This window comes from Neolamprologus multifasciatus, chromosome 19 (assembly GCF_963576455.1).
Source record: "Neolamprologus multifasciatus chromosome 19, fNeoMul1.2, whole genome shotgun sequence".
In the NCBI taxonomy this organism is placed as follows: domain Eukaryota; kingdom Metazoa; phylum Chordata; class Actinopteri; order Cichliformes; family Cichlidae; genus Neolamprologus; species Neolamprologus multifasciatus.
Window position 1 is genome coordinate 20418199 of NC_140457.1, and position 26651 is coordinate 20444849.

The window sequence follows — 26651 nt, forward strand, 5'->3', positions numbered from 1 at the left end:
TCCCCACCCAGTTGGTGAGTAGTTGCTAGCTGGAAAGAGGGTGTGCTTGTGATTACTTTGGTCACTAGGAGATTGCTCGTAATTTGCATGAAAGACACAGACTTGTCTGCATGTACTTTTCAAGCTGTAGAAATGAAGAACTTCAAAGTAAAAGTTTTGCCTTACTGCTGCAACCAACACCTTTTTTCAGTGAAAACTACTAGCAACTACCAGCAACCTCCAAAAACCACTTGCCAACCAGTTGTGAAAAGCAGACGTTGCCCTAATGATGGTTAGTTGCCAGGGGGTCACTGATTAGTCTCTAAGCCTGTATGAATGGGGTTGTACCGGTTTTCCAGCAACTGGCAGCGACCTCCAGCAATCGCTCGCAACTGGTCAGAGAATGCACATTTTTCCTTAGAGACTGCAGGTTTCCAGAGGTTTGCCAACAGGTCTATAGGCCTGTGTGACTGAGGCCTCACTTGAGCATTGTTATGCACAAACAACACAAAATAATTTATTTTGGGATTCAAAATACCTTATAATGTTATAATGTAATATTACTCAAGGTTAAAAGAGTCAAACATCACTCTGGAGGTATTCTCACCTTGTGAAGCAACTGGATTGTTGCAAGACTCAGGAGACGTTCATCTTACAGTCTACTGACTATTCTGCAGTCAGGCTTCTTTTAAGAACTGGTCAAAAAATTTACACCTATCACCCCTTTATTCTTAAAAGGACCAGATTCATCTGACAGAGCTGCAGTGACTTCTTCCTAGCTTTCAAAGCTCCCCACACCTCGGCTTGCTTTTCCTCTTCTGCACTCTTTGTATCCCACTTTTCTGTTGATGTGACTGGTGGATGGTGATAGCCAGGTTTTTGAAACTGCTTGCCCTTTGTCTTCCAGGATGGTTCAGTGTACAGTCCATTCCTATTACACGCCCCTGTTAATCCATATCAATTTGATTCAGTCTTCTCCTAAGCTCATGCATGGGTCAAAAGTATGTTGTTTTTTTCATGCAAAATTTTATGTTTTCTTGTTGCAAGTCACAGTATTCTGTTAATTTCTAAGCTTCCATCTAGCTTTTTTTCTCCTCAAAAAAAAAAAACTCTTTAAATTTGTTTAGAAGAAAAAAAAATAAGCTCATTATTAGCTCATTTTGTAAAAATTGTTTATTCAGTTACCTATTCAGATGTTTAGCCTAACTAAGCCAAATAAGCCAAATGTCTTTACATCTATACAGGCAGCCAGTTAGCCAGCATCATATACAGTATGCCAAATGCGTGCTTATCAACAGTGCTTGACTGTTTGAGCGGCAGCTCAGCATCTGTCCGATCTCATGACCAACCAAGTTAAGGTCTTATAATTTTCTCCTCATCTCTCTGCATTTCCTTCTAGTCTTTGTATATTTATGAAGTAGAATAAATCAAATCTGCCAAAAAATGTGGAATATTTTTAAACCTTTCACATGTCTTCTCTTCAGTTAAGACCCTCACCTATTCATGGCCACGTGTCTTTATGTTGACCTACGTTTGACTATGAATAACTTATCTAAATTATTTTTATCACATATTTCTTAACTTCTTATTTATTAGAAATGACCTCATCCATGGTGGTAAATTCTTCCATCAAGAAAAACTGTTTCTTTCGTTGTCTGCCTTTCTTGTGTGTGTGTGTGTGTGTGTGTGTGTGTGTGGGGGGGGGGGCTTAGAATAAAGTGCACCATGAATACCCCCACTGAATGAATTTATGCTTGACAGCATAAAATAAAAGTCTTGGTGGGATGGACAAAACATATGAGGGGCCTCCTTTGCTGTGGGATTCTGGGAAGCACAATTCCTTGTCATACTCCCTCCTCCTGTATTCCTGTCTTCAGTCTTAAGCCTCTCTTCGACCCCCTTCAGCTTTGTCCCAAATGTCCTAACTGCCTGTTTTGTGGGATTAACCATAAAACGTAAAACTCAGCACATCGTATATGGCAAGCCAATAACTGCTTCCTCCTCTGACCTGTAGAACAAATGCATTTCAGTGTTTCTTGTAATGCCTGTGGTGGGATGTCAGCATTAGATTCTGTAGATCACAGTTGGCCCCTGGTATGAAGGTCAGGGCCAATGATCATGTGTAAAGGGCGTATTCACCACCACCACCATGAGTCCTTCATATAATCTTCACTGCCTTGCCGTCCTCTGACATCAGTTCTCTGCAGGAAACAGAGCTGGGTAGAGCAGGATGTATGCTGCATGCAGGTTACCCCTCTAAAGGTCATCTCTCTCTGGTCTGTTACATGATCTGACTCAGGGCCAGTGTCGGCAGCTACATAGATAACAAAGCTGCAATTCATACCACATAGAATTCAAGCCGTTATGTTTAGACTAGACTTCAGGTCTGAAGACTTTCACAGTAGCAAATACATGACACACTTTCAGCAAAAGAAAGTACATTATTCTCGCTATAGTGATACATCGTGGTGCCCATGATGGTACTGCTACTATACCCTTCTGTAACATGGTGGTTTGTACCTTACTGAGATTATACTTGGGGGTGGCTGTAGCTCAGGTGGCAGAGCAGGTGGCAGAGCAGGTCAGCCACTGATCAGATGGTCGGTGGTTCTGTCCCAGGCTGCCTCCTGACTGCATGCCAAATATCCTTGGGCAAGATACTAACCCCATCTTTGCCTACTGGTGGTGGTCAGAGGGCCCGGTGGCGCCAGTGTCCGGCAGCCTCGCCTCTGTCAGTGCGCCCCAGGGCAGCTGTGGCTACAATGTAGCTTGCCATCGCCTGTGTGTGAATGGGTGAATGACTGAATGTAGTGTGAAGCGCTTTGGGGTCCTTAGGGACCAGAAAAGCGCTATACAAATGCAGGCCATTTATACTTAAACCTCAGTTTTACACAGTGCAGTGACATTGTACAATATGAAACCTTTTAGAAACGTACAAACCAATTAACCTCACATATATTTGAACAGTGGGACGGAAACCCACCAGAAACAGGCCCCATAATTTGTTTTTGGTCTAACGTAATGTCTTCTAATTTTGGAGAAAAGGCAGATTTCTAGGCCTGAGGTAGAGTTTCGACTTTTATCTGTCCAAAGTTTACTGTTTAATGTGAGAAGAAAAATCAGACCAGTAAATTAAAGCCAACACTTCAGTTGATTTTTGATTGTCATCCATCGTTTTCCACTTACCCAATGCAGGGCCTATCCAGCAGCCATAAGGCAAGAAGCAGAGTACACTCTGCATAGGTCTAATACAGAGAGAAAGACAACCATTCGCTCTCACATTCACACCAATTTAGATAAACCAAACTCCACCAAATTCATGTAGCTGAACTGCGTGCGGAAGCAGGAATAGTCAGAGAGAACCTACAAACATGACACGGAAAGCCCAAATGGTTGGAGGTAAACCAAGGACCTCTTTGCTGTGAGGTAACAGTGCTAATCCACCAAACCACCGTTGTGCTCCACATAGCGTAGCAGAAGTTTTATTCTTTAATTTTAGATTGTGGTGGCACACAGATAATTTGACTGTTACAGTGAACCCTAAAACCTCTTGTTCATAGACAGACAATGTGGGCGTAGCCCCACCACTCTTCACTGAAAAGCAAATTGAACAAAGTGATCACACTGATTATATTGAATGATTGCAGCCACAATGCTAATAGTAATTTAATCAAATTTATTACCATTGTTAGAATAAGTATAAAACATATAATTCAATCAATCTGATTAATAATCACTATGATGTGCTCAAAATGTACAACATAAAGTCGTTCAGTATTGTCAGATTCAGTCTTTTCACAAAAAATGATTCATTCAATTTAAATGCCACTAATATTGGAAGTAGTGGATAAAACAAAATTGGATTATTGTGTCATCAACACTGGTTCTTTGTTTGAATTTCCTCACAAGTAATTCACTTGAATTACTACAAGAAAAAGAAAAACGCCCAGTGTTCTGGTCATACGTACAGGTTCTCTGCTTATATCGGCCCCACCATTTTCCTGGTGACTAATAGGGCTGGCGGTTATGTGGCTTGTTGACTCAAGGCTTTGTACATAGCCACACAGCCATTTCTCAGAGGAAACTGTGGTTGTAGTGGGAGTTTTCCATGTTAATCATGGATCACTGGTTGCTTTCACTCCCACTCCAGACAAACCACACCACCAGCGCTGCTGGGACCTGTCAAAATCCCCTAGGTGTACTCTGCACCTGCGCTGAATTATTGTTTTGCTGTTATCGCCAGTTTTCTTAGGAGCAATGATCACAATGCTTGCCGAGGAATTTCAGGTATCAGACGCAAGAGAGACAAAGAGCTTAAACGCAGAAAGGCAGGAGTGGATATTCGCTCAGCAAGCCTCTGTTAATACAACTGAGTTGAGAGGATAATAAATTAAGAGCAGCCCAAATCCCACATTAGCTTTACATCACATGTTGCTCTTGAAACTTATAACTTTGATCAGATAAGTGTTTTCTTATGACGGAAACATATATCCAAGGCTCAGCCTGGGAAAGTTTTCTGACTATATCACCTGGCAGTCTGCTTTGCTACTCAAAGAAGAACTGTATAGAATCATCCTCTTATTTTGGCTGCTCCCAAAAACAAGGAGAGCTACACAGGAAGTATGGTTAAAGTATAGTAAAGGGGTAAACGTTAATTCCAGCAGGTTGTGTGCGCTGCTCTCCTCTGAATAGGGCTCTCTTCTAAACCAGGCATATGACTGCATGTCTAGAGGACTGATTTGTCTCCCGGCATGGGAGTGAAATTGTGTGGAGTCAGGTTCACCGGCTTTCTGCTTGTTTATACAGTATTTTGTGCTGATGTTGCAAACTTGACATGTACCCTGACGCTCAATCCCTGGTGAGCTTTTTTTAAATTTGTGAATGGCCCAGGGCTTTCTGGAGTATGGCTTAAGGTCATCTGTTGTGGTTTTATAGGACTTGATGTGGTATTGGAGGATGCAGGGGGTCCCTTTGCTTTTGCATTAATATGCCAGAGTAGAGCTATGGAGACTGTCCTTAAGTGAACCCTGCACATGATAGAAAAGGCGTGTTAAATTTGTCTCAGCGTGAAATAGTAAAGATTGATCAGCTATTTGTCATTACACTTATTACTATGCACATCTAAATGTATTCTAGATTGCTGTATGTGAGCAATTTTAACACACAACAATACTAACCGAGCCAGGCCAGGAAGAGTTGGTGTTTTTTTTTTTTTTTTCCTACAATCACAGAGCCAAACGAGTCCCATGAGTGTTTGGCTTCCTGCTAGGCCAGAGGGAACAAAGGACCATAGAGCACTCAGCATGGGACAGATATGTCTTTCTCTCCCCCGTCCCACCTCTCCTAAAGCCCCATCTGAAACACTCTCTCTGAGTCACCGTGCCAGCGGGCTCTGCGTCCGTGGCCAAATCCACCTCATCAAGCTGGCCTGTGCAGATGCAGCTGTCGGACGGACAAATACTGTACAGCAATTATAGAAAGCGAGAAGCACGCCTGTCCCGGAATGCTCTCCGGCCTCCACCTCCGGCACTGAGGCAGATGGAGATGGCATCAATCAGACACATCTCCCAGATATGGGGCATGGTGTTGAAAGCATGAATTAGCAGTATGGCTATGCATGGGACCAGTTAATCCATTCAGATGTCAGGATGTAGGGTTCCTGTGGGTTCCACTGGGGGATGAAGTAGACCTCCAAAATGTTAAAACTATACAAAAGTAGACCTCCAAAAGCAGGACTTGTTCATGTCTACATTTCTGCCCTGTGGTCCCTGTAAAATTTCTTTTCAAACCAGCATTATATTCCAATTCAAAAATTTGCTTAATCACTCTTTTAAATGGAAACCCTTTTTGGCTTATCGTGAAAGCAGTCTGACATATGACTCTGACCAGCATATATAGCCTCAGTCAGCAGTTGGTAATGGCTCTTCCTGCTGACCTGCCTTGCGGCGTTTTTACTAAGTTAATGATCAGAGCAACTACAATAAACGGGAGAATATTAAATGGCTTCTCAGCTCACCAGGCCTGCAGGCATTTTGGTTCTGGCCCCTGAACCACAGCAACCACACTGATTTTCTTTCATCCAGACTCACTGCTTCCTGGATTTGAAAACCCTGCTTTTTAAATGCTGAGGCGAAAACTTGGCACATTGGCACGGCTACTGCCTGCCCCCTCTCACCCCCCGGAGATAAAAAAAGGGAGCTGATTATTTCACAGGTGCTGGCCTGCGCTGCGTTTGAGCAGACGGCAGGAGTCATGTGTTTTGATCATGTAATGTCGGCAAACCTCAGTGAGGTCAGATTTACAGAAAATCTATTTTCATGCAGACGCTGGGGGAAGTTCTCCCTATAAAATTAAGTGGAACTTCATCTCTTCATTTGTCTGCGCGGCACTTCGGCTGATCCGAATAACAGTCTTTGCTCAGTCAATTTCTCAAGACCCTTTTCTGCTTTCCATGGTGCACTAGGCCCAGTTGTTGCACTAATGTAAGACTCTTCCCCTGGGGGAGAATAAAAAGCTTTCTGAATCAATCCAGCCCCACTGTAACTCATTTCACCCAGGCTCTGGCTGCTACTAGTGGGATTCCTGGAAGGCCGTCCAGACAGAGAGAACATGATTTAATCCAGCCTCCGTGGCTGGTGCGATAAGCCCTTAGACACACCCGTATTTTCACAAGGGGGAATATTCTGCCAGGACCCACAATTATCCAAGTCATAATGACTAGAGATGTTATCAAAGAAAGACTGGGCCTTAATTGCTCACTGATGTTTGGCCTTATGCGGCCACGTATACGGGAAAAACCTGTTTTAGTAGAGAGGAGCTTATCGTTAAAGCAATGCACATGTTCCAGTGACTAGGTGTTTCCTTTTATTCGTACTTTATATTATGGGACAGATGTTGGCCCACTGGCACTTCTGGCACATTTAAATAGAATTTCAAAGGTGCACTCAGTTAAAATTTGTTCATTTTCATATACAGTGGAAAGAGAAAAAGTCACGAATATTGGAAAAATTCTTTATTTTTTCTTGCCACAACTTAAATGAATAGACCGTTATCACTCTCTTGCCTGTGCAGCACATTTAAGCTTAGTCGAGGAGGAGATAAGGCATATTTTCTGACCCGTTAAGATATTTGCCTCAATCTAAGACTCAGATATCAGCATGATTATCCTGCAAAAGATGCTGCGACAAACGTCAAGACTCTGGAGGTCAAAACATTTACTACCAGACATTAAACATTCACAAAAAGCTGTAATTTAGGGTAAGACTTTAATGTGACAGAGGCTGGTGTTGAGTTATTTTTGAAGTTTCACTGAGCACAAACTTTACCACTATGCCATTGCATGACCTTGTTGCTATGAGGAAGGACACAACAACAATGAAATGAAAGTGTCCTTGGGGTTGGATATTATATTTATTGGTGCATGTTTAGGATCAGACCTCAGGGTTTTATTGAAAGAAACACACAGGGACCTCGGTGGTGAATGATGAATGGATGAGAGTGTTCTCCATAAAGTCTGAGGAATGAGATGTGTGACCGCAGTGGGGTTTTGGCTACCAGTGGTACAGATGGTTTGGTGCGTTGACTGGGTTGGTAAGAAAGAATAAATTCTGTTTCAGACTTCTTTCACCTCCTAAAATACACCAAGGCTGTTAAGTCAGACCAAAGTCTCCTAACCAAGCATCTCCCCCATTTTCCTGGGGGGCAGGGGAGATCAAATATGGCAAAGCAAGGCTATGATTTCAAAGCAAAAACAAAATAGACTCAAAATATCCAATGAGTAATTAATTTCTTATCAAATATCAGATACAAAAAGCTCAGATTCAGCTAAATTAAATTCTGAAGCAAACAAATCATAGTTGGCAACAAGACTCTTAGCCATCCTTCAAGTATCATTACTGCTAATCTGGAATATTTTCTATTTTCCTTGCTACATTGTGGTTGGAGTCTTGGACCATCACACAGATTCACAACACTACTGGGATTTGAATAGCAAAACACGAACAAGAGTCAAGTGTGTATGTCTTTGCTAATGTTCTTGAATAACACCTCCTGGGACTAGTTTCAACAGTGTGCACTCTCCCTCCTTGTCTGTAGGCTTTAGTCTGTGTAATGCGGAGCACCATCTGCTGTAGAGATTTTGGTGAAAAATGTCTTTGCTGATGTTCTCAGTTGTAAAATATTGTACACAAAGATGGATGATTTCTGTCTGTTTCAAAGATGTTCTCGGTTTAATGTTTTTTTTGTTTGTTTGTTAGCTGCGTGGCTAATTCTTTCCGAGTTCAGATCTCGTAACCGTTACTTTGCCACATAGTAGGAACCTTTGGAAAGCTTTGGAAAATGGCCAGCATACTTTGTTATATCCCAAACTTTTTGTACCCCCCTCGCAAAGTGCGCCGTACAGTTCACAGTGCTCCCTCTTTGACTGCGAAAGTGCACGTCTGTCGTGAATACGCTCATAAATCTTCTCTTTTCTTTGTTGCCAACAACAGTGTTTGCAGTGGTTGAGTAGTACAAGGTTTTCATTGTTTCAGCTGCTGTTTGCACATTTTTTTCCCCAGATTTGTGCTCCCCTCCCCTTCAGTTTGAGCGATGATATGCATATCCAAACATAGCTTTTTGAGCCGAACAACAGCGTTTAACGCTTCCTCTGAATGAAATGGATGTGAGTAAACTTTGATTTACACTTGGTCTTTGATGACCGTCATTTATTTCCCCATTTAACAAGTAGGCTTCAAATTGCCCTAATTATGTTCAGCTCTTATGTAATAAGGGTTCTTTTGGCTGATGTTCCATGTTGGAAAGAGGTAAATGGAGCTATTTAACTTTTTGTTTAAATAAAAAGAATAATGACTCGATTTTCCTCAGGGCTATTGAGTGACTCTTGTTGATTGGTTTTAAACCTGCTGATGGATTCAGAGGTTTGCCACTCATCGCTCCAGAGGTTATGTCCTACTCCACAGAAAGAAAACTAAAACTGGACCAAGTGACAAGGCTGAGAGCCACTGTGACCCAGACTGGGATGCTCGTGCCAGACACTTCTGCCTACTGTCAGACTGTCTTGTTTTGACAGTCTCGTCAAAGCCAAATGGCTCCATCTAACAAGCAGACAAGCTCTTCGTATCAGCCTATTTTCTGCATTAGCTACTAGAAGTCAACAACCCAAGCCATTACATGTGGCTACAGACTTTGGTATTCTCAAACAAATCAAAATGAAAAATGTTCTATACCAGGTTGGACATGTGCTGAGCTTCAAGTGGTGAGCAAGCTAGTGAAAAACCATTTAATATCACACAGTCCTGACCTTTCCAACTTATTCAGCATCCTGAGGCCAGAAAAAATTGTTTCTGCCTGAAATACGTTAAACTGACAAGTGTGCTTTATATAGCAAGGAGATTTATAGAGACAGTGGGTAATGAAAGCACCTCAGAGACAGAACTGTTAGTGAATGAATCAGCTGTGGCCCATACATTACTGCGCTGTGCTTCACATAAACACTTATCCGGCGTCGTCATGCAGTGTGGGCTACGGAGACAGTTTAAGGTGTAAACAGTTCTTGAAGATCTGGGTCACTGCATGCATGTGTGTGTGAGCGAGTGCTCGGGGTGAGTAGGATCATTAGATAAATCTTGAATTTCTGTCGGAGCAAAAGGCTAGACACCGGGCAACTTACAGAAACAACAGTCACCACTGGGATGGTTGGAAGCGGTGCTTTTCGAGCAACTGTTGTTGGTGTTTCCTGGTGCTTAAACAAATCCAGATAGCTGACTTTATCCACATTTATCCTCGCCCTTCCACAGATCACAGTCTTAACATGAAAATTCATGCTACACCTGCTATTTTGTTTGGAAACGTCACTGAGTTGGAGGATCTGTAGTCCTTTTGACTGTCCTCCAGTTCTTGATATTGGCTTGTTTTCACAGTGCTTAACTGTGTACTGTTTGTGCTCCAAAAATGCCTCCTCTCCAACTCGTTTGAGCCTGACGAGACTGGAACAGGCATTCACGCCGGCTGTCATGCCTTTGTGAGAGCTAATGTTCACATATTGTAATGCTAAATGAGTTCAAAGATACAGTATGTCGCAAGCTGAGTGCCAAATAATACTTTTTGCAGTGCTTTGGAAGTGTTGCAGTGTTGATTCATGTAGAGCTTATATCCTTGGCCCCGAATGTGATTTGTAATTTCTTCAGATGTGATGAGGTTTAGCTTTAAATGTTTTCCATGCATGTGAAATGAATGATAATGAGTGATAGTGGACACTGACAGTTACTTCATGTCTTAGTTGGAGGCTTCCTTTGCTGTCAGATACGAGCTGATGCTTTGATCAAGTGTTTGGATCAAGATTTATCAGAACTCGTTCTCTCTCTGTGAATATAATTACCGAGCACATGTTCTGAACATGAATTATTTCATTTCATGGGCTTAACTCAGACAAACTTTGCACTATATGGTAGTGTCCAAGCACAGAGCATCTATAACTATAAAATGGATATAAACTCATTTTACTTCATGATTTCAGAAGCTTGCACTACTTTGGGACTTGCTAGTGAAATCATAAATTACATTATGTGTGCTTATTTTGGAGAGTGATATCTGATGACTACCAATTTTACGTCTGCATGTGAAGTGCTGCAATTGTGCTTTAGGGAGATGGCGGGGTCCTTCTCATGCTATAAAAGCATCTCACCAGAAAGTCAGAATAATTAATATCTGGAATATCGGCATGTACATATTATTGATGCTTTAGCATACGCCCACCCACTGCCTGCTTCTAAAGCTTGCATTGGATTTTGGTGTCAGCTCTTGGGTTTCTACACTTCACTATTAGTACCTGCTTGGGCTCCTTTTGCCTGCTTTAAATCTTCAAACAAGGTGCTGGAGTATCCCTCAGAGATTTTGGTCCATATTGACATGATATCATCACGCAGTTGCTGCACATCCACATTATTACTCTCCTGTTCCTAAGGTGCACTATGGGATGCAATGCAGTGATTGTGGTGGCCAGTTGAGTACAGTGAACACGTTGGCATGTTCAAGAAACCAGTATGAGATAATTTGAACTTCAGCCATCAGAAGATGGGTAAACTGAAGTCATAAAAGGATGGCTATGGTCAGCAACAGTACTCACATTTAAATGATGCTCAACCTGTACTAAGAGGCTCAACACAGCAGGATAGATTCATACTTTTATGTTGTTTTCACTCATTTCTGATTGTAACATCCTAATCTTACTGTAGAAATTTAGACTCATCTGACCAGGCAATATTGTTCCACTTTTCTGCTGCCAAATTTTAGTGAACCCATGTGAATTTTATACGAAGTTTCCTGTCTTTAGCTGCCTTAGTCAAAAGTTAAGCTTTTTGTGCATTCAGACATGCTCTTTTGCATAGCTTTGGTATTTGAGTTACTGTTGCCTTCTGACCATTCTGCTTTGACCTCTGTGATCAATAAGGTCTTTTAAACCAGAGAACTGCTGCTCACAAGATTCTCCCTTTCTGACCACAAACCCATGAGATGAATGTGTAGAAAACCCCCAGTAGATCAGTAGTTTCTGAAATACTCAGAACAGCCTATCTGGCACCAACAGCTATCCCATTTAGAAGTAACAAAGCCACTTAAATCCCTTACTCGGTTTGAACTTAAGGCAGGTCATCTTGACTGTGTTTACTTGCCTAAATGCATCGAGTCACTGCCATGTGATTGGCTGATTAGTAATTGTTCTTGACAGTTGAAAGGTTGTACCTAATAAAGTGACCAGGTAAGTGAATGTGTTTCCTCTTTACCAACCTATATTACATGCTAGCGTTGTCTGTTCTGATTGGTGCTTGCTGAGAGCTTTTTGGATTTCATAATAAATGCTAACTAGCTTTGTTGAATTGAAAAGTGTCAGATGATACCAGCTGCTGAAAGACTGAGAACTACTCAGCTATTTTTTTTTTCCACTCATTTTTATTTGCCTTATTTCAGACTTTGTACCATGTGCTCAGCAGCTCTGTTATTGCTGACTTAAGTGATTTAATTAAAACTGTATGGCCATTGCTTGATACCCCAAACATTACTTCCATCTGTCTGTACAGCCCATGTCCCATGTAAACTTCGAAATTGCTTTCAAGTCACCCAGAACAAGGGAGGGGAAGGATTCCGCTTTAAGCCACAGAGGCCTTGACGTCAGAGCGAGGTCGTGCTTGCCCCGTGTGCTCCCTGATCTGCAGGCAGAGAGGGTAAACATGAGCTCACACTGGGAGGAAACCACTAAACCATTGAACATACAAGAGGTAGACAGAGCAACATCTGGCTAGGCCTAGGAAGTGAGGCAGGATGCTTGCAGGTCAGGTGTCACTGTTAGTGATGGAAAAACCCAATCACATTTGAGCATGGAAGCGTAACGGTCTTTTGCCACCTCCTGTCCATCGTTATTACCTTGGCAGTAGCACCTCTTGTTTCCCTGTGTCACATCCTTTCTCCAAAATCTACGACAGCTGGGACATGGTGTGTCTGTGTTTGCTTTTGTGTGGACAAATATGCATTTTTGTGTGTGTGCGCACATGTTTATTTGCTTGATTATTGTTGTGAGTGTGTGTGGGGGGTTAACAGAGCTGATTTGTGATGTGTGGTTTAAAAAATAACACAGTTTTGTACAAGTGTTTATTTGATCTATCCAGCTTAGCTCAACTTTGTCCTTCACTGCCTGTCTGTCAGGGCAGATCAGTGGGATCCAGATGTTTTTTTGTTTGTTTGTTTTTTTGTTTTTTTGCAGGGCTGAATCCTAGCTTTCCAAAATCAATCTTAGACCCAGGTAGGCTTGTCTGCCTGCCTGTCTGAGAGGCACGCGCCTCCTCCAGGTCACTCACATGAGCTCAACTTCCAGGTCGTGCAACACTGGCTCAGTAATTGACCCAAATGAAATGCTCACTGGGGAAAAAACTTGCCCCCTTGCAGCCCTGGTCGAGCTTTGTTCGTCGACCCCAGTTTTAATACTTCCTCCAGTTCAACGCAACACTCAGGATGTTGCTCTCTGGTTGGCCACAGTCAGACAAAACAAGGAGTTCATAATCTAGTCATGCAGACACAATGTGTGATGGAAAGGTTTTGGAGTTGTGATGGAAAGATCTGATGTGTTTAATCACACGCTTTTCTAAGACGAGCCACACACAGACTCTCTTTGGCTGCCTAATATTTTGTTGGCCAATCTATTCCTGTGAAATGGCTTTAAGATGTCTGCAGCGTGCTGTCATATGTACACTGATACAATGGTGGGTGGTCATTTTAACCATGTTCAAAGATTCAAAGAAGAAGGTCCGCTTGTGTGAGCCAAAAGTTTGACCTTCAGACTGCCGTTACTCTTTTCTTCTCTTGGATTCGTGCAGGAGAGGACCAAACAGAGATCTCTGCATACGATTATTCGACACATTTTTTGTGGGTGACAGTAGAGACTTTTGTTCTCATACAACATTTGACTGAAAGACTAAATCCACTAATAAGCAGGTAATGAGCGTAATATTTACAGAGAATAGATGTCCAACGGATTTGAGAAGCTGACAAAACAAGAAACTGAGTTTTGTTTAAAAGATTTAAAGTTTGTTTTTGGAACCTCAAAACCGGGAAGTTGAGGATGTGGTGCTCACAAGCACATGAGTCTGTTTGCAGAACCCGACAGCCAATCAGAAGTAAGTTTGCTTACTGAGAGGATGGCCTGAAAGATATGGGAGCTAAAATAACTTGTTTCTGATGGTGATAAAACTGAGGGATTGCATACAAATAAATAATAGCTGTTCTAGTGGAGATCCAGAATAACAGTATGGCGCTGAGAATACAGTGATAGGTCCACTGTTATTTTATTTTAGCATTGTAGTGCTTAAAGAATGATTCAGTAAAATCAGTTCCATTAAACTTAAATGTTTTATTCTATAAAATCGATTAAGTATGATTAAGTAATCTATGAGCTAGATGGCATGTTTGTCTCTTAGGAGTCTTACTTTCTGTTGCACACACTGAGCACACTTATACTCATGGTGACGCATATAAGATGCTCATGGGTGTATCTTTGTGACTGCATATATATGTGTGTGTGGGATGTTAGCTTTTGTCTGAGGTCATGTGTTTATGGCCTTGTGATAATTTACAGGACCCAAGTGAGACGGGGACCCCCTGACTCCTCCCCTCAGCAGACCGGGACCTCCCGTACTGTGAAACGTTATCCATCATCCTCTGGGCCTATAACCTCCAACGCTCTGCCCAATGGCAATGGCTACTCTAACGGCAACGAGCACGGGAACTGGTATGGAAACAGGAACGGGCATACCAACACACATTCCCACAATATTCACAGGCCAACCAGCAACAGCCAGCTGCACGGACAGTTCAGCAATGCATTATTACCAGCAGGTAAGTACAATGAGACTGGATACATGTATGTCTTCCACTAGAATATTTGTGAATATCATAAATCGTGGCTCTGTTATCATTTCACATCCTCTGCCCTTAGCTACCTCAAAACAAATGCAATCGCTACGAATGCCTGACGAAATTTAGAGTGGCCACAATACATGCATACACTTCCTGTGGTGTCACTGTTCGACATTAGCCACGAGGAAAAATTGGCAGCGTTCCAGGATGCACTTCCTTTCTCCCTCTGTCCAAACACCTCACACCCTCTGTGGTCTTCATCACATGCACAGACGTTTCGTATCAAAGCTATTGCAGTTTGAGCATGTGCGAGATTGCGCAGTTACGTACTTCGGAACCTTTGGGAATTTGCTCAGACACTTCTCTGACATGATAGACACTGGACCCTGGTTGCTGTTGGAAATGTGATGTGAACGTCACCAGTTTTTTTCCCCCCTTCTCTTTGATCCAACGTGCACAGCTGTCTGCCGTTCCACATCCTCCTGTTTTTTAGCCCGTACCACAGCAACGGCTGTTGAACAGCTTCCCACCATTACACAGTGCTCACCTACACTCTCTTTGTTTCCTTCACCCATACACATATCCAAAACACCTTCTCTCAAAGATAAAGGGCTTGGAGCCTAGCCCAAAAACCTAATAGCCTTCTCACCCCCTCCCCCCCACCCCCCACCCCTCTTTTTTTTTTTTATTATTTCTTTTGCTGGTCTGTGGCACATCAGCTGCAGCGTGCCACTGGCCAACCGTCAGCACACACCCTCGCACTTATAAACCTCCCTTTTGCCCAGACGGGGAGTGTGTCACAGTGAAGCTGAAGGTGGAAGGATGCAGCTCGTCTCTAGCCTGTCTCTGCTGCTGCCCCTTCTCACCCAGGTGTGTGTGTGTTTTCCAGGGGCCAACCTCACGTCCAACCTGGATCGCATCAAGATCGTCTTCACACCTATGATGTGCCGCAGGGTGTGCTCTGGAGGGCGTTGCTATAATAGCTGCGAGAAGGGAGACATGACCGAGGTCTACAGCGAGACCTCGCCCCAGCAGCAGCCGAAGAACCAGGGCTTCCGACTCTGTGAGTGTAGACCCCGGCCCTCTGACTATCAGCAATGCCTGTCTGCCTGCTTATCTCTGTGATACTGCTCTGTGTTGTCCCTGAGTGTCTCTCTTTCTCCCTTTCGATTCTCACACACAGTCTGTGTTTGGTATCTCATTCTTTTTTTTATTGGGTGAGCTAGATAAAATGGGATCCCAGTGGCATGCTGTCTGCTCTGAATACCAATCTTAGACAGGAGGCAGAGTGGTGTAGATTAAGCATGAGAGCTATGCTGAAAACTTTCACTGTCAAAGAAAAAGACAGACAGGGGAGAGCAGATTAAAAGCAAGCTCTGTAAAAGGGGCCTAATCTCCCCTTGTACACAGACACGTGGACCTAGTGGTCCCACGCTCCTCAATACTTAGCCCCATCCCTTTTGCGGTTTACACCTCGCGGTCGGCCTCGCCATTAACCGTTTAACATGCTCTCTGGGAGGGCAGGAACGGATGAAAAAGGAGAGGGAGAGGCTGAAAAGAGAGAAAGAGTAGCAGCATGAACAGGGTTTTACAGGGATTACATTAAACCTGTCATTTATCCAGAGGGCTTTGCTCCAAATTCACACAGGAGTGTCCATGGGATAGCAGGGGGCGGCTAGTGCCAAGGCGAGGGTCGTACCCCCTGCGTGTTTCTGAGTTTTCTCATCAGGTTTAATGGTCCAGCTTAGACCTCAGACTAATTATGGATTAGAGATGAAGGGCGCGCATACCACACACATACATATATAGATCCGCTCCAGTTACAACTCTCATAAATATAAACTCAAACAGCGATACAAACATGCAAACAACCCTCACCAAAATGCACTAGCCTATTTAGGGAGGACATCGCAGGCTTATGAATATATAAACAGGTCGATGTTGCAGATTTATGTGCACATTAGCAGGGTTTTGGAACACGGTGTAGATATTCTAAACACTTCAGCATCCTGGCAGAGACCCTTCACGAGATTACATTCCCGGCATTTCCACTTTTTCCTCAGTGGTTAGTTTTTATGTCCCACTTTTATTCTCAAACAAAAAGCAAAAATCCCCTGTCTTCGTTTTGTTAAAGCATGCGTTAAAGAGCACGTTAAAAAGAGATTGCTTTCCATTTAGGCTCGCATCCTGTTATTGCTCGGGCCTGCGTGTTCGTCCAGGAATGTCAAATGGACAGCAAACAGTTATCTCATGCTGTTGTTACGTTGCTTAAACGGCGCAGTAAAAACAGCGCAATAAAAACGGCTGGGTAATTGCGGCGGTGCCTCTCGATGCGCACCCTGTGTACAACACTTACTTAAAGCTGATATTAGATTGGTAGAAGTCCATTTATTGGCTGAGAAGTGTGTGCGCATGTGCGTCTCGCTTGTTAGAGGTTGTTAAATGGACAGAAAGATAGGCAGACGTGGAACCTGCTGCGGAAAGTCGACAGTAGGATGTTGTCTAAGAATAGTTCCTGCCCCATACCAGGGTGGGACTGGCCTGACACAGACCAGTGCAGACATGCATCCAACACTGAGAGGTTTTAATAGCCCTCCTTGAGTTGATAATTTAGCCCGCATGTCGAATCACAGGAGGTCTTTCTGTGTGTCTGGACATATTTAGTTTTTCTGCCCGTCTCTGTCCCTGCATTGTTTCTCCTTCATTTTATTTCTGTTTCTTTTTGTTCTGTTTTTAATCTATTCTGTTAGCATTCTTCTGCTAATCCTTTTAATGTCCCATCTGATACACGATTCTATTCTTGTTCTATTCCTCCCTCTTTTCGTCCTGTGGTCCCACTCTTGTTAATGTTATGTGAACCCTACATGCCATCAGAACCGTCCAGCATCTCCCTGTTCCCTGTTTGCACCCGGTTAGCCTCAGTGAGACACAGAGGATGAAGTTCCCTGTTTGTTTTCATGTCTGGCATTCTCTTTAATCTCATAGCATGCAGGCCATTTGAATCTGTATCTTGCAAAACAGTCTCTTGTTTTTGTAGAAGTGCATTGCTTCACTTTCTCATCCTTCATGCTCCAGAATAGTTCTATATTCGTCATAGTTGGATAGATTTTTTTTCCTCATTTGATTGTCTTTGATGTTTTCAGTTAGGAGAGGTCAGGTCAGAGTGAAACTGTAGATGGGAACAGGCCCAGGTATGTAGGGCGCTGGGCTGGCACCCATCCCTTATGCCAAAAGATAAGGCAATGAAAGGGCTGTTAAAGCACTACTGTCAAACACCATCTGGCCACTGCTGGTCTGTTCTGTTTTTCTTTCCACGGCAAATTACAAAATATAAATCAAATTGTAGACAGAACACATTTTGGACTTGGATTTACTTGGATGGCTATGAGCCAGTTGCACTCCTTTCAATTTCTGGACAATATTTGATATTTAGGGGAACTTTTTCGCCTTTTGTCATCCAAACACGTGTCCCATATGGTATGTTGTTATTATTTTCTGCAAATTATTACAGCATGAATCACGCATCATCACTCATCATGCTGCACAGGAGTATGTAATTACTGATGAGAGGCAAAACATGCCATTGAAGGAGGCACAGCGTGAGGGGCATGGCTCTGTCGCGAGGACAAAGTTGAGATTTTATAAACGTCATGTGGAATGAGGTGTCTGGTAGTGCCAAAGCAGAGAACAGCATGACTGTTGCTAACCGTTTGCAAACAAAGGCTGTCCACAGGAAGCCCTAGCACATGCCCTTCCTATTAGGACTACGCCTTCTGTTTCTTATTACCAGATCCTTGTGTGTAAGGTTAGATGATGCTGTGCAATTAAATGTGGTATGTTGTGTATTCTAAAGATTCCTCTCATTCATAACCCCTTTTTTTCTCCGTTTTTTTTTGTCCTTCATCTTTGCAGTCTTCTGTCAGATCCCCTGTCTTAATGGAGGTCGGTGCATTGGCAGGGACCTGTGCTGGTGTCCGTCAAACTCAACAGGACGGTTTTGTCACCTGCCAGTCCCTCCTCCTGCCCGACCCACCCCTCAAAGCCACAGGAACCACCAGAAACCAAAATCTCCATCCCATTCCATGTACACTCTCCCACTGTCCAATCAGCCAGGTAATCACGCTCCGGCACGCCTCCCCACTCACTCTAACTTTATTAGCACGTCTTCACATTACGAGTGCTGTTAGCTTGACACTGTGATAACTCCCATCACTGGCAAGATAACAGTTTACATTGGCCATCACTTTTCATTTTGGAAACTGTGCATATTTAAGAGACCTCAGAGTGACTGTCAGTTAGCTAACATGTTCATTTCTTGTAGTAAAGCTTACACTCCAACAAAGAAGTGTCGAAAAAAGAAGCAAAACACAGTTAATAAACAACAATTGTGGGTTTCCTGGCTGTTCCTTTCTCCCAGAAGCAAAGGATCTCATGAATGCCTGCGATTAATCAGTTTCATTCAACATAAAATAATCACCTGACTTGAATTTTGCAACAGAAGTTGCCTTAATAAAAAAACAAAGGAGGAAAAAAAGCATAGCTTCATTTTTAACATTGTTTATAGTGTAGTGTTATTGCTTTCCTTGCCAACAGCAGAGGTCACTTTCTATTTTAAGCAGAACAGCTCATAGATGACTCAGTACAAGTCATCTTATTGTTCACACAATGCCGCGTCTACCAGACAGAAGATATTAGAAACAGAGCACGGCAGCAATACGAATTGTTGTGAATAAAAGAGATAAATTCACTCTCATCTCCTGGTGTAAGCTATCGTGTCCTCCTTTCTTAGTTTCTCATTTTATGGAACAGTTGAGTAGAAGCAGAAGGTCAGTCTAAATTCATTTAAATTACACATTTCATCCTCTTCTGAAAAATTAATTACTTAATAATTGCATTTAATGACAAATCCAGTCAGTGTGTTATCATGTTACAGGAAAGACATTGTTTGTCCTGCCTGTATGCTTTATATATGAAATGGAGCCATTCTTGTCCTGGACTAAGTTTTGCATTTTCTCCTTGGATTCTGCTGTCTGTGTGTGAGGTTATGATTCATGAGAGTGGGTCGGGATTCTGGGAAAAAACCTGGCACTCCCTGAAGATGGATTCTTACCCTGTGTCAGAAGGACAACAGAGCCTCACATTGCAACATCTTCTCAACTCTTCAGCAAAACTGTTTTCAGTCTTTAAATCGATTTGATTTAAACCAGAGAATCCGAAACGCTTTGTGTTGTTGTTGTTTTGTAGCATCTTAAGGGCCTCTTCACTGCCGGGAACTACCAATATGCACCAAATCTCATGACTTGATGATGAAGCAAGTGTTTGTGTAAGACTTTAGCTGAGATCTCATGCACTGCAGTATGTATATACAGATTTTATCCCTTGGCAGAGGATGCTTCCCCTTAAACGGTTCAAATTTTGACACTGTAAACTATCTACTATGCTGTGTAAGCTTTGGATCTCTTCTTCTCCAGCATCTCTCCACCCATCCTTGGTCAACGTCCACATTCAGCATCCTCCAGAAGCTGATGTCCAGATCCACCAAGTAGCTCGAGTCCAACCTGGGCAAAGACCAGCCACCACAGAGGGGGCTCACTCTGTCCAGCAGCGCTCCCAGCCTGGAAACGGACACGAACACGCCAGCGAGCACAGCAGCAGGCACCCACACGCTAACGGGAATGGTCACGGCCACGCCACGACCCACATCCGTCAGAACGGAAATGTTGGAAGATGCTTTCAGGAGACGGTCGATGGACAGGTACCGTGTACACTGCTATCTCAACTTAAATCAATACACATAAAGTATTGTGGTCTAGGTGTTGAAACGACTGGAACGCAGTGTTTTAGCCACAGCTGCCATTATATAGTCACATCCCTTAACCTTCTCTGCTAGCTGTTGCTTCAAACAGGAAGTTTGTGAAAATGATTTATGTGTAAAGTCCAGGATTTATGAGGCTTGGCCACACTGGCCATCTCATGTTCCACCACTTCCTCAACAAAAGCATGTTATGAGTTAGGATGCATTCGGAGGAGGTGAAGGTGAGGCTTGAAACCTCCCCATGTGGCCCAAACGGTGAGATTTTCATCGCCTGTGTGCTCAGAGTGTGGCACATTTTGTAGATTTACTGTGCTTTGCTTTAATGTATCCTAAAGCACTTGGGAAAAGGAAAGGACTTTAAGTGGCAGTGCGTGAGCTCGGCTAATCTTAGACCTCATACAGCATCTGTTAGCTTGGCTATTGTTGGGTCTTATTAGTATTTCAGTTGCAACAGCACAACGAGTTGTTTTTGCCAGAATTAGTTCTTGAGTTTGTTTGTGCTCAAGTGCTGTTTCCATTATTTCCTCTCTGGTTAAGTAAGGAAATTTAAATTAAACCACTTAGGCACTATGTCAAAGAAGAACTAAACTTCAGCAAAAGAGCAGATTCAAATTTCCATATTATTTAACCATAATAGATTCAATCTGGAGAAAAAATATCATCTCTTAAGTTTAATTTCTATCAGACAAAATCCGACAAGTAGGGTTTGATAGGACATTTAACCAAGAGCCCTTAATGCAGCACACCAGGAGTTTCTTAGCTGTTCTTAGGACTCGGTGTGTTTATGTCCACCTCTAACTAAACAGTCTCCGATGTGTCTGGTTCTCTCTGTCCTCGCAGAAAGGTACACACGCACACCCTGACACAAAAACATTTGCACCCTTGCCAGCGCGCACACGCTCTTGCACACAAACAAGCGTGCCTACCCAAACATGTAACACTCATTCTCCAAACTTGTTTCATAGATTTAACACAGATGTGTCTTGTTGTAGTGCGGCAAGCCTCTTCCAGGGCTAACCAAACAGGATGATTGCTGTGGAAGTATTGGCGCCTCTTGGGGCCTAAACAAGTGCCAAAAGTGTCCGACCAAACCAGGTAAGCTGTTCTGACTAATCCACCAGAGTTATGTCACTTTTTTCATACAGAATTAAACTAATCTGGTTTAATTCCGTTTAATTCTGTTTTGCTGTTGATGTTTGTCCTTTGGTAATCTCGCTCTGTGCCACACATCGACTCAGAAGGTAGAGTTTTCCCACTCTGATTGCTTCATATTAAGGTGTCTAAAAATTAATGCCTTAGCAGCCATTGTTTATGGTTGGTGGAGTTTTATCAGAGCATGTTTTACAGGCCTAAACAATGCTAATGAGCGGTGATGACTAGAACATAGCGGCCTTTGTTAGATTTCTAAAAACCTTTGAAAGCGGCTGCGTGACTCGCCCATGCTCCCAGTTGTTAAAATGAAGCTGTTTTCACTTCCATAAAACCAAAACCGGGAAGCAAATGAAAACACATTTAGCATGAAGATGAGAGCCTGGCAGGCGTGCCACCCACCCTGCGGGCAAAGCAAGCCAATGTGGCCTTGAATGAATGAGGAAATGAGCAACTGGTTCTCAACCAGAGCTGCGGTAGGTAAGTGAAACAGCAGCAGGGTGGTTGTATGTTGGCAGGGAAGGCTTGGTGGTGACACTGTCCACTATAGATGGGGGCTCTGACAGCTCTTTTTACTACTCGGAGAGCACAATGTGGTCCACGCACTGGTTTTGGCACTCCCACAGCGTACAGTGCCACATGGGAGATTCAGTTATTTCCCACGTCTCAATCATATTATGGTCATACCCTGCAGATTTGCTAGTTTTACTGTTAGATTGACTGTACCCTCTTTAATATCTGACCAGACGTTGATCAGAAGCAGACATCATCTCTCTCTCTCTCTGTCTCCTGCCTTGATAATAGATGTCGATCTATTCTCTTCCCTCCCACGCACTGTCTCCCCAGGCATGCCAGATTCCAATTCTTTCTAAGTCCACGGCATGATCTCTTTTGGCTCCCAGATGTTTTCCCCTGCTCCCTCCTTTGAAGTTGGGGGAGAAAACAGAGTGAATACCCAATTTGCTCATTTTTGTGGCTCCTTTTGGGGGGCAGCGTATCGTAGGCCAGGGTCACACAATGGCAAAGACAGAAAGAAAGAAAGAAAGAAAGAAAGAAAGAAAGAAAGAAAGAAAGAAAGAAAGAAAGAGGGAAAAGTTAAGTAAAAAAATGAAGTATACTTATAAATACTCTCTCCCAGAAGTCTTTGGGTGAGTTTTAATACGAGAAATACTTTGAATTCCTCCAAGAGTGCTATTGTTCTGAGGGTAAAGACTTGGGCTTTATCTCTAAGCTACATTCCCTGCTTACTCGTCTAGGTGTGTGCTTTCTCATGCGTTTGATGATGTGTCTCTCTTTATTTTATAGCGACTGAGTCAGCCGTCGGCTCGCAGTGAGGAGACAGGTTGTGCAGCTTAATAGGACTCTCCCGTGTGTCCTGTTGAGTACGTGATAATGATGTCATGAAAGCCCAGTTTGTTTCTAGGCGTGCATTACTACCATTGGTCAGTTTATTGCTAAGCATGCTGTTGACTAAGAGCAAGGCTTGCTACTTCACTTTTTATGATATTGGTAGAGGATGCCAGAATGACCGCAGTTTAATGGGGTGCTGTTGCAGACAGGACTGCTAAGTCTTTGCTGCCTGCCTGCACATCACTGTCAGTATATCTGCATCACACTCACTCGATACAGTCATATAGATCCAGAATGCATCGCTACTGTTACAGTCTGGCTGTGTCTCAAGTCCGTAAATGTACAGTTAGTTGTGTTACACAGCTGGATATTATATATTATTATGCACCAAGAACACTGTATTGCTTAGGGATATTTTGTGGGCTTGTTTTACTGTTTGTGCATTATATTAAGAAGGTCTGACATTGCAGAGGCATAAATGCCAGTGTGTCCCATCTCAGTGGGAGATGAGGTCTTAGCAGTTAGTGCCTTTAAAAGTCACATGCTGAGGATTCCTGGCCTGTAATGAATTCCAGATCGACCAGGCTGAAGTCAGCTCCATTTCTTTAGTTCGGATGATGAAGTGGAGTAACAAAGCAAACCCTGTGCTTTTCTTGGATTTTAAACCATTTCATTCCATCACTGCAATTTCTTTCAGCAATGCAGAGGTCCTCAAGTTTGAGAACTAACCAGTGACTTGTTAAGTCAAGTGAGAAAGAGAATAGGTGAGTTGGACAGGAGGTGATTTGGTTACATGAGTCCCATTAAGAGAAACTGGATCCGTTATAAGCTGAGAGGAATTTTATCCTTGAAAAGCAAGTGATAGGGCTGTTTGTGCAAATCTCTGGGTTAAGGATACATTTCAATCAGAAAATTAATCGGAGGTTCCCAGTTATCTGAAGGCAAATTGCTATGGCCCAAGTCTGACCTATACTGTCGTGTTGGCAACACACTCTATAGCTGGCAGCCTTTTCCTCACTGTGTTTCACTGCTCATGGAATTTCACAAGCCATTTGTCTCCCCATCTGTCACTGATGGGCAGCTTTCCTCTCAGTGACTCTCTCCATGAGCCAGGCTGAAGCCTTGGGAGGCTTCCCGAGGAGTCGGATCAGAGGTCCCCAGGGACTTTAAGTAACCACCACACCCACGGGAGCCTTGGCTTCCTCTCTCTAACCCTACCTTCCTGGGTCACCGAGGTCACTGTGTTGTCACTGCCCTCACACTGTTTTGCCCCACCCTCAATTCGACCTCTGTCTGTGTAAGTCATCTGCCTGTTTTTGCTCCCCACTCCTCTGTTTTCTCTCTGTAATGAAGAAGCTATTCTTCATGAGGTTTAGATCAGTAAAGTCAGATGAGGCGAAGGAGGGGCGGTGGGGGTCGGGGGGCACTCGGAGAGCTCCACAACTTCCAGATCTTCCCACATGATTTCATCCCTTCCTAAATCTTCCATCTATTCCTGAGACATTTAAACTGACCAGCCAAAGCCTGTGCTTCTTGCTTTTTATTAGCACTGATCAAACACGAACACTTGTTAATGACCAACAAAAACCAGAGATGCGATTACTTTGCCTTAGAAACAAGCAGCAACAGAACAGATGCACTGGAACAACTTCACAGCAGCTTCTCGTGGTGATCAGATAATGATGTCGCATCTCTTTGACAGCATTTGATTCATTGATGTTGACTTAGCGTTATCCCTTAACAACTCAAATTATGGAATCTATTAGCTGGGCAGCAGTGTAGCTAATCACTGCCGACCTAACCACTACGAGAAATAAATCCCAGTTGGAGGCGCATGGATTTGAAATTTAATTCGATACAAGCTACGTTAAGCATGCTTTTTTTATTGGGAATGTACCGTGGCATGCCTTATTTTGGAAGAAGCCCAGGTGGTAAATAGTCCACAGATATTATGGAGGAATGTGGTTCTGTTTTAAATGTGTTTCATGTGGGTTACACTGCCATCAGCATCTTGGAAAAGGACATTAAGCAAAATTGTCAAACTACAAACACTGACATGACATGCATACTTTCGTGAATAAAGACAATGAAAAGTATGTTTTCAGTAAAAGATTTAATGTGGCAGAAAAATGAAATAAACTCCTCATCAAAGCTGTTTTTGTCATTGCATCATATGTCCCATGGGATCGTTGTGTGAAAGCAATACTATACAGATGAGACTGCTGTTGATTGAGCAAATGCAGTATGTTGCAGCTTTTACATTGGTATGCATTCGCAGTGTGACGCTCATGCTAACCGCACGTATCTTTGCTGATTAGCTTTAGCTTCACTTGCAGGGACGTATTTACAGGCCGTGTGATATGGTCTGTGCCAGATTGGCAAGTATGGCTTTTGCCAAGGAAACATTCTGTTTTGAGAGAAAATGACTTGTCTTTAAGCTGTTTGCTCCAATCAAGTATTGGCTCGGGGGCCAAGAAGAGATGGCTCTGCCATCGTTGCGATTCAAAAGACCTGAAACTCTGTGATGATTAAAGAGCTCCGTTTGCTCCTTCTTTTAGTTCGTCCTGTGGCGGAATGTCAGAAAGTAATTTTATGGAAAAGATCATGAGGTCTTGGCTTTGCTCTTGGGTCTTTTCTTAGAATATACCCCGATGGAAGAGAAAGGAAGACTGTCTACCGTTTGCATCCTGTGGATGGCATCCATCCCTCCTCCCTCTTGTCTCCCACAAGTTCTCAGGTTTTCCAGTTGGTTAAGAGAAGAAGCCCAACACTGAGGCAAGTCCCTGGAGAAGCTGGTGAAGGGCTCTGAGCCCTGTGATTGATGGACCAGACCACTCAATCGTCTTAGAAGAACTGCCTGCAGGCCGGGTGGTCTACATTGTGATCGCACCAAAAATCTGCAATTAAAGATTTCTGTATGGCTGAGAAACCCATCTGACTCTAAGCTTTCTCCCTTCTCAGCTTCCTGTCTCTTTTTTTCTTAGCCAGCTTTCTTATTTTGCATAAGCTGTCCTTTCATCTGAAATCCCAGCAGTGCTTTTCACTAAACAAATTTTACTTAAGGGATTTATTCAGATTTAAGTTAGGATAACACCAGCTATCAAGAAGTTTCAAGGAATCTGAATTACACTTTCAGGTCAGGGAATTTGAGCAAATATTATTGAACAGCCTCCAGTGGAATGCACAACACAACTGAATGGAGATGGACAATAAATTAGTGAGGCGTGACGAAGTCTTTTGTTGAACAGGGCTAAATGGATAGACAACAATTGAAAGGTTTTGTCTGTTCCCTCTGTGGATACAGACAAGTCTGAGTTTACAGTCTTTGTAACCAAGGGCGACACTAATGATGCGCAGCTTGAGCTCACTCTTGCAAGCCACTGGCTGTGGAGCTCTATATTTTCTACACAAATGATTGTAGAAACAAGCATGGGAACTGGCACGCCATTAAATCAGGACACAATCATGCTTTACTTTTTGGATATTAATGAAAATTACACGGCCAAGTTGTCACCCATTTTTAGTTTTGGGGCTGATTATCTTTTCTTGAGGTTGATGGTTAGAAGACAAGGTTCTGATTCGCAGATACAGTTTCAACCTGTAATTAGGAAAGTCATTGTGAACTTTGGCAGGCAGAGCGCTTTTATGCTTTTTTTTTAACTAGCCACAAACAGCTCAACCCTGTGGACCAATAAAACTTTTACTGAACTTATCTTAAAGTTCAAGCATTTTTAGGTCCAGGATATGCTTAAGGAAACTCTAAGTACTATCCGCCTGTTAGCTTGTAGTGAGGAATTGATTTAAGTACAGGATACAGAACCTAAAGCTTTATTAATTAACAAATGACACTTCAAAAAACTGGCAGAAGAACCTAGAAACCCAAAAGAGGAGAAAACCGACCTTTACTCAGCAAACTAAACTGACATCTAAGGAAACAAACAGGAATTTTAAAAAA

General features: G+C 42.9%; 1 protein-coding gene across 5 annotated transcripts in view; it reads left to right on the forward strand.

The window, feature by feature from the left end:
* Positions 1-26651, forward strand: part of LOC146496525 (latent-transforming growth factor beta-binding protein 2-like) — a 90783-nt gene that overhangs the window by 20487 nt on the left and 43645 nt on the right. For all 5 annotated transcript variants that reach the window (XM_085142511.1, XM_085142509.1, XM_085142507.1 and 2 more), the window contains exons 4-8: positions 14102-14361; positions 15272-15445; positions 18295-18495; positions 19854-20137; positions 21190-21292. In XM_085142511.1, coding sequence (XP_084998637.1) covers positions 14102-14361; positions 15272-15445; positions 18295-18495; positions 19854-20137; positions 21190-21292 — 1022 coding nt within the window. The remainder of the gene's footprint in view (positions 1-14101; positions 14362-15271; positions 15446-18294; positions 18496-19853; positions 20138-21189; positions 21293-26651) is intronic.